Source organism: Lottia gigantea, assembly GCF_000327385.1.
Source record: "Lottia gigantea unplaced genomic scaffold LOTGIsca_30, whole genome shotgun sequence".
Taxonomy (NCBI): Eukaryota; Metazoa; Mollusca; class Gastropoda; family Lottiidae; genus Lottia; species Lottia gigantea.
The window spans coordinates 1,983,545-1,992,232 of record NW_008708987.1 but is presented as its reverse complement, the minus strand read 5'-3'; the positions used below and the strand labels follow the sequence as shown (position 1 = coordinate 1,992,232).

Sequence of the window (8,688 nt, the reverse complement as noted above, 5' to 3'; positions counted from 1 at the left end):
GAGGAGGCAATTTCAGATATTTCTCCTCCCCTCGGACGTAAACCTGGCTCCACCACTGCTGATAACATCAATTTACACCATTCTAATTTTCAGTCAAACATTACAATCCATTTAATGCAAATTTAGACTTCATAAATGCGGAATTGTGAGCAAAAACTAAAGAATTTGAGAGACCAGAAGTCAAATAAATAAGTTTGAACTTCTGACTGTAACCTAGGGAGTAACAGAAAGGTGTTGATGAGGTGTTGATAACATTTTATACAAATAATATCATTAAAAAATAAACTGAATTAAAATATTTGTTGTCCTAATTTCATTGAAGTTTATGACTTTTTTCAGAAAAATTCATATCAAAATATAACAATCATAAAATAATATGATTTAAAATGAATTTTTTTTGGACCTTATTTGAGCAACATGTATAGTTTTATTTTGAAACTTTCCAGTCAATATCTCATGTCATCATATAACAGTTGTCAGATACAGCAGGGTTGTTACTTTGACTGTATTTGCCAGTCATGTTTGATTTGAGCTTTAAAATTGCATGGCAACTTTTGAAAGGTTACTGATTCTCAGTTGAACTTGATCCTTTCAGCAATACACAGGGTTCAGACAAGTTGCACTCTCCATCAGGTCATATTCTCATAACTGCCCCTGTAAGAATCAAATAGTGTCCTAAGTCTTGTCTTGTGGGGATAGAGTTTTGTTGGAAATGGAATGATTAAACTTGGGGAAGAGATTAAAGACATGACACACTAAAATTACACTGAGCAGACTGCATGACATTGCCAGTCTTCGTTAACCCACTTAGTTTTAGAATAGTAGGACACTCAACTTCATTGCATGTGTAGTTTCAGCTGGGGACAACCTTGGTCAAAGTCCTTTTACAATTCTTAAAAAAGAATTCAGACAAATGAAGTGAGTTTTTGTCTCACTTTGTGAGCTATATATAGAAGGTGACGAAGTCCAAAAATGCCAAGGACAAGAAACAATGAACCTGTCTGGAAAAACTCCAACAACTTTTTAATTCATGACATACAAAAACTTTCATTCTTTCTCTTTCTGACTGAAACATTTCAAAACAAAACAACTCAGGGGTTCATTAGTAAGTAACAATGCTTGGTTATGGAAAAAATGTCGCTAATTTTGGTAGTTTCGTTCATTGGTATTATATAATTCACCCCAATTGCTCAGTACTAGTTCTATTGCCTTGTCCAAGAATAATAGTACCAACAATATACTAATGATTGTTATATTATTTTGTCTGTCGTGTTTCTTTTCACCCAAATCTCTTCCATGTGTGTCCACGTCCAATTTTTACACATATGGCTATATTTGTTATGCAATAAAAGGAATGGATTTTATAATTTTGACTAACGAAAGGTTAAATTTAAGGACAAAATATATTTTATTCATGCATTTTAAATTTTAACCTTTTCATGGAGAAGGCATTTCTTATTTGATGGTCCTCAACAACAGTTGTATTTCCTTGTTTATTTGCTATTAAAATGACTAATTAATACATGATCTCATATTAGTATTTTCTTAAAAAATTCCCTTTTTTACAATTTTACTCGGAAATCCTCAGGAGTTGTCACAAAATCAACAAATTTCTCAAAAATTGTGAAGATGAAGTTTGTAATAACCTGACATTGTGAAGATGTAGTTTGTAATAACCTGACATTGTGAAGATGTAGTTGGTTATAGCTTGACATTGTGAAGATGAAGTTTGTAATAGCTTGACATTGTAAAGATGAAGTTTGTAATAGCTTGACATTGTGAAGATGAAGTTTGTAATAGCTTGACATTGTGAAGATGTAGTTTGTAATCGTTTGACATTGTGAAGATGAAGTTTGTAATAGTTTGACATTGTGAAGATGAAGTTTGTAATAGTTTGACATTGTGAAGATGAAGTTTGTAATACCCTGACATTGTGAAGATGAAGTTTGTAATAGCCTGACATTGTGAAGATGAAGTTTGTAATAGTTTGGCATTGTGACGATGTAGTTTGTAATAGCTTGACATTGTGAAGATGAAGTTTGTAATAGCTTGACATTGTGAAGATGTAGTTTGTAATAGTTTGACATTGTGAAGATGTAGTTTGTAATAGCTTGATATTATAAAGATGTAGTTTGTAATAGCTTGACATTGTAAAGATGTAGTTTGTAATAGCTTGACATTGTAAAGATGAAGTTTGTAATAGATTGACATTGTGAAGATGAAGTTTGTAATAGCCTGACATTGTGAAGATGTAGTTTGTAATAGCTTGACATTGTGAAGATGAAGTTTGTAATAGCTTGACATTGTGAAGATGTAGTTTGTAATCGTTTGACATTGTGAAGATGAAGTTTGTAATAGTTTGACATTGTGAAGATGTAGTTTGTAATAGCTTGACATTGTGAAGATGAAGTTTGTAATAGCTTGACATTGTGAAGATGAAGTTTGTAATAGCTTGACATTGTGAAGATGAAGTTTGTAATAGTTTGACATTGTGAAGATGTAGTTTGTAATAGCTTGATATTATAAAGATGTAGTTTGTAATAGCTTGACATTGTAAAGATGAAGTTTGTAATAGATTGACATTGTGAAGATGAAGTTTGTAATAGCCTGACATTGTGAAGATGTAGTTTGTAATAGCTTGACATTGTGAAGATGAAGTTTGTAATAGCTTGACATTGTGAAGATTGATTAGTTGATTTGGTCAAACATCATTTCTTTAGCTTTTAATGAGACTAGAGCTTTTAATGAGAAATACCTGAATTACTCTTTGAAACCTGCAGATTGTGTGTTGGATTTAGACAAGTTTCTTTTCCTTAATTTACCACAAATCCCTTTAAAACCTTTCATCCATTTCTTTTTATTTAATTACGGGTATTCTATTCATTAAATGAAAAAAATGTCCCTTTAAAATATCTTCAAATTGGAAGTTTTTATGAGGCTGGGTTAAATTGTCTTTCCTATAAAATACTTTTTTTTAAAAAACTAATTATACTTTTCATAAGATGATCACCAAAAAAATCTTGTCAAATGTAAGTTTTTATGAGGTTTCGTACTGAAAGAGTTAAACTGTATAATGCAACGAATCCTTTAAAAATCCTTACATTTTAAAAAAAATTTTATTCTATACATAAGATGATGATGAAAAAGTGGCTTTATTATTATGCTGTTTATTAGATGATCATGAAAAAAGTCTCTTTAAAAAATCTTGTCAAATGTAAGTTTTTATGAGGCTGGGTCTGAAAGGGTTAAACTATATAATGAAACTAGTGTCAAGTTTAATGATAGTTGTTGGTTCAGTTCCAAGTTTACGAACAATAAGGTAGGTATAAGGTGACAGTGATATTATAAAGACAGGATATAGTTTCACTGTTTTAATAACACATAATAAAAGGTTACAAGTATAGGATGGGTATTTAATATCATCAGCTAGGCTAATAGGTTCGTCAATCTAAATCAAAATTGACTCGGGTTAATTTTTGTCAGTGTTTGCAATGAATCGGTATAATATTTCATTAAATGCCCCACTTCTCTTGCACTTATTAGGGCCATTGTTGCAAAGGGGAGTTAAGTAGAGCCACCAAATTATATAGGGGGGGTGGGCCACTTCTTTCCATCTGTACAATAATAAGGAGTTTGAAAATGGGGCAAAGCACAGGAAACCTCAGTTGCAGGGGGGATAAGATACCCCCTGCTTCCCTCTCACCCAGCTGTAGAAATGCTACTGGTCAATAGGCCGTGTATCTCACATCAAAACAAGTTCTATTTAACCAGATGATTTGGAAACACATAATAGTAACTAAAACAAAACTCTTCACTAGAATTGACACCAAACCTCTGATTTCAAACAAGTTTTATTTGATCAGATGATTTGGAAACACCAAACAATAACTAACACAAACTCTCCACTAGAATTAACACCAAACCAACTCTGATTGTTCAAAGCACAATGAATATAATCATTAAAAGATGTGGAAATGTGGCCAGCATTAAACTAAAACACTCCTCTCAATTCCATAAATGAAGTAACACAATATAAGAGAAGCTGTCAAAACTTGGTTAAAAGACTTGACAGTGGTTTGAGATGAATTGTTACCCTAACTCAAGTCAGAAACCTGCTGTGTGTATTTGTTGAGACAAGTGGTCCTAGTTTGTGTTCATATCATGATTAAAGCAACAGATCGTCTGTCCCATGGCCTCTGGCAGGCCTTGACGAGTCTCTAATGGCAGTCTCAAGACATCTTCAGTCCTGATCTTATTTCTTTTCAAATAATTCCAAGACTTAGCGATGTGATTTTAAACGGTAACAGGTGTAGTTCGCACACCTGATGGTATTATGCAGTTGATATTTTGAGTAGAAGTTGATGAAACACTAACCTAGTTTAAGAAGATAACAGATGATCACCATCTCTGATAACATCCTCGTCTCTCATCTGAAAAATACAGAAAACAATCCATGACAGAGGGTTCTAATTTATATTGAAGGGATTGTAAAGAAGTATTCTAAAAATTTCTATGTGTATAAGGGACACTGATAGCATCGATTTACTCCCTTCCAATTTTCAATCAGACGTCTGAAGTTGTTGCAATTCCATTAAAACTAAGTGTTTGATGACGTCACTAAGGTTCCTATGTATCAATAGCATATTTTTTTAAATGAAATGACGTAGTATTAAAGTCTGGAAAAGAAAGAATTGAGTTTTTTAAGCAATATTCTTCGATTGGTTGAAAACTTATGTGTTGTGATTCGATACACTATACGTTATTCATCCAACGATATGATTTATTTTATCAAATGCATCAATAAGACAGAAATTCATCAGTGAATCATTGCAGCTCTATTTATGTGTTATCTACGAGGTTTTTATGTAATTTTATGTAATTTTATGTAATTTTATGTAATTTTATGTAATTTTATGTAATTTTATGGCTTTATAACATTTGAAAATATAAAGAGTACACAAGTACTATCTATAAAACATTATAAAGATGAAAATACCACGGCAACAAGACATGATTTTCATGTGACATAGAAACATGAGAGTTTTAACATTACAATATAGAATCTTGTCTGTGTTTATAAATATAGGTGACATTAGCCATTTAATGGTTTTCATTGTTTTTCTTATCTTCTCACTCTTATTACAAACTTTTAAACTTTACTTGTGCCATTTCTTATATACATTGTATTGTGAAATCATACTTGACAGAGGGTGGACCTTGCATTGTTGTCATTTCTCTTGTATCAGAATTGTGGTTCAGTCAGGCATGATTGGCAAATATCATTCAAAGCAAACTAAAATTGTATAAGTGCAAATTCTTGTATACATTGTATTGTGGAATCATACATGATAGAGGGTTGACCTTGCATCATTACTCTTGTAACAAACATGATCAAATTAAAAGCTTAAAGTTGCTGTCTTACATGACTGGCAAACTATCTGAATTGGCACTGATCTAAAATAACTTAACAGCCTAGAGCTGTAGTGAGGCATGACTGGCAAATAATCCAGATTGCATCCGTGATCAGTAAATTAATAATGTTTCTATTACGATATCCTTAAACTTCAGTCAGACATGACTGGCAAATGCAATTAAATTAACAGACATGACTGGTAAAGAAAACAAAATTTACCATCCCGAGCACTTATTTAATTGATGATAACCAAGAGCTCCATTCCGACATGATTAGCAAGTCAATTCATCAACCTTCATCTACAGTCAGACAAGGCTGGTAAACTAGCCAGATCAACATCCCTAGTCAGTAATTTAACATTTTCTCCCTAATATCCTTGAGTTACTGTTGGACATGACTGGCAAATATAGCCAGATCAGTATCCACTTTCACTAGCTCAACAATCAGTAGTTAATGCTACCTACGCTATAGTCAGATCAGGATCTGCAGTCAGACATGGCTGGTAAACTAACCAAACAGCATCCCTGGTCAGTAATTTACCATAATTTATAGTTAATACTACCCTACAGGTGGAAAATAGAAAATGATAACCAGATGTACGAAATATTATCTTTACAATTGCTTCATTGTTTTATTGTCGTTTGAGTCACGCTAAATCTGTTTTTTAAACTCTGTGATATTAAAATGATAAATTTAATTGGATGAAGAAAATTTTTTACGCTTTACGAAAATAAACAGACATATTTACCTTGATTTATACAAACACCTATTTTATAACATGTGTTTTGATTGTGATATCATACTTTTGATATATCTTTTCACTAGAGTTACAAATTGCAAGATGGTTTTCAATCCAAATCAAAAGTTTGGAATGCTATTTGCATCTTAGAAAGATATGATAAAATTCTGAACTAGCCAGGTCTTGACCTTTTACGAGGAATGACACTTCATTACAGTTACCAAATACAAACCAAAAGTTTTCAATGCATCTAATGTAGCAAGTTATGTGCCTATTATGATACAATACATGGTCCACCTGAAGTTTCTTTATAGTTAAGAATTGCAAGAGTTATTTCAATCCCAACCCATAAGCTTGGAATGTATTTAATACATGATTAATGAGTAAAGAGCAAGCATTTTACAAGGAAACAGTCCACCAACATATAAACTAACCAGACTTTGACCTTGAGAATGACTTTAAGGTCATGAAGGTGTCAAGTTTGCAAGAGAAATGTATACCTCTTCTAAACAACCATCATTTTGAGACAGGTTTTACTGTTATCATTAAGGTGTTTTGGAAATGGCTGCCACAATAACAAACCAAGCAATCTACCTGTGTTACAGTCTTCAAGTGTGAGGTATACATCATACGAATGCTGCTTTGACAATTCCAATTACAGAGTTATATCAGGTGTTCCAGAGAGGTACACTGACAAGCTTAAATGACAGTTCACTAATGTGTATCTAATCATGATAAACAATCTCAGATGAATAGCTAGTATTAGATAGTTTGAAAAGTAACAGTGTATGTTAACGACTGTGACTTACTAGGTGTTCCAGAAAGACGCTTGAGCACACAGAAATCATGCCACTGACCAACTAGGTATATCTAACCATGTAAACTATATCTCAGATTGTAATATAAAGGTATAGATCATAAGAATGTTGTATAGAATTTGTTTAGCCTCGGAACAGAACGGCTAGATAAACAATCACAAACACATGATACCACTGTTTAACTGGGAACTTTGGTATACCAAGCAGAAAGCCCACAAGGTAGGTTGGTTGGTAGATGACATGATTAACGTTCGCTTCCAGCTGATGCTGATATCGCAGACTAGGTACTTGTTGGTAGTTGTAGTAGTTGGTAGTAGGAAATAGTAGTAGTAGTAGATGCAAATAGAAGCTCATAATGGTCCTGATACACACAGAAAGTTGATATAAGTTTTTTAACAATCCACGTAACACGATTTAACAAAGTTTATCAATTTACTTTCAATAATTGAAATCAATTTTAAATACTATTTCTGGATGTTAGAAAGTGTTCCCACAGGCTTGTTGAGTCTGTAGTAACATGCCAAATAATAAAAAATAAATTGAAACTTTCTTGCAGAATTGGCACTGTTTTTATTATAGTATTAAGAATTAGTTTGGCATGGCTAACTTAAAGCTACAATTTTAATAAAATTATAATTTAAGAAAATTAAGACACTTAAAAGTGTACAAGTTAAAAATAAAATGAAGTTAATAATGGGTAAGAGAATTTAAGTATCAACTAGTGAAAATGTTACCAATTAAACTGTGGAAATTAAGTTGACACGTACCGTAAGTACCGAGGGTATGTCTGTAATTATACATAGCAATTCATTCAATATTCATTCATTCATTATCAATATATAGGTAGAGTTAATTGATGAATAGGAATTACAGGGTGTTAACTTATGGTGAAGCAATTCTTAAGAAAGCACAGGCTCAGTTTGTAGGTATAACTTCCAGTGAAAGAGTATTTTTTGCACAGTTTAAACAATTTGATGTATAATGGTTATAATTTAGGGTTAGGGCTATGATGTGATTTTATTTCACATAACTGTACACCATGCAGTGTGGAATGAAGGAAATATTGCCAGGATCAACACTTTAGCCTATTCTTTTTCCATTTCTAACTGTCGAGGGATCTTTCAATGTCAGCCCCTCCAATCTACATCATTGACAGGGGGAAATGTTGAAAATCCAAAGGTGTTATCTCAACCATTGCAGGGATTGAACCCTGGGCCTTCAGGTTAGCGAGCATGGTTTGTAACTCACTGAGCCTCTGTATAAATCTATCTGAATGTACTACCAACCCCTTCATTAACTAGTTACAGTGGGTTAGTTTTCAATGAAAAAATCCAGATTAGTACCAAAACTATAATTAAATTTAAAACTTTGTTATTGAACACCATTCGTTGTAATACTATATGACTATTAACAACAATCCATTCAAATTTCCGTCTCCCATTGAACAATAGACTCAGTGCAGTCTTACCATAAATTTACTCAGACAATTGGCGAAATGTTATCGGAACTGACCTTGAACTTGAGGGGAGGGGACGACAGTTTAAGCAAATACAATGAAGCGAAGCTAATTGGCGTAATCTTAGCAACTAGCAGTATCTTGACAATTGAGACTAAAAAACAACGCTTATTATTTGAAGACAGATCCGATGATAAATTCCTCGTAAAATCGTTGATGTGTTATGTTGAACAAAGTGAACATTGTTATTGGATTATTTGTT

General features: G+C 32.7%; 1 protein-coding gene across 1 annotated transcript; it reads right to left on the bottom strand.

Annotated features, from left to right (window-relative positions):
- Positions 1–1,594: 1,594 nt before the first annotated feature.
- Positions 1,595–2,614, bottom strand: LOTGIDRAFT_161715 (hypothetical protein; the record flags this gene model as incomplete). The annotated part of the gene is made up of 1 exon (XM_009057549.1): positions 1,595–2,614. The coding sequence occupies one exon, from the start codon at positions 2,612–2,614 to the stop codon at positions 1,595–1,597; it is 1,020 nt and encodes a 339-aa protein (XP_009055797.1).
- Positions 2,615–8,688: the final 6,074 nt, after the last annotated feature.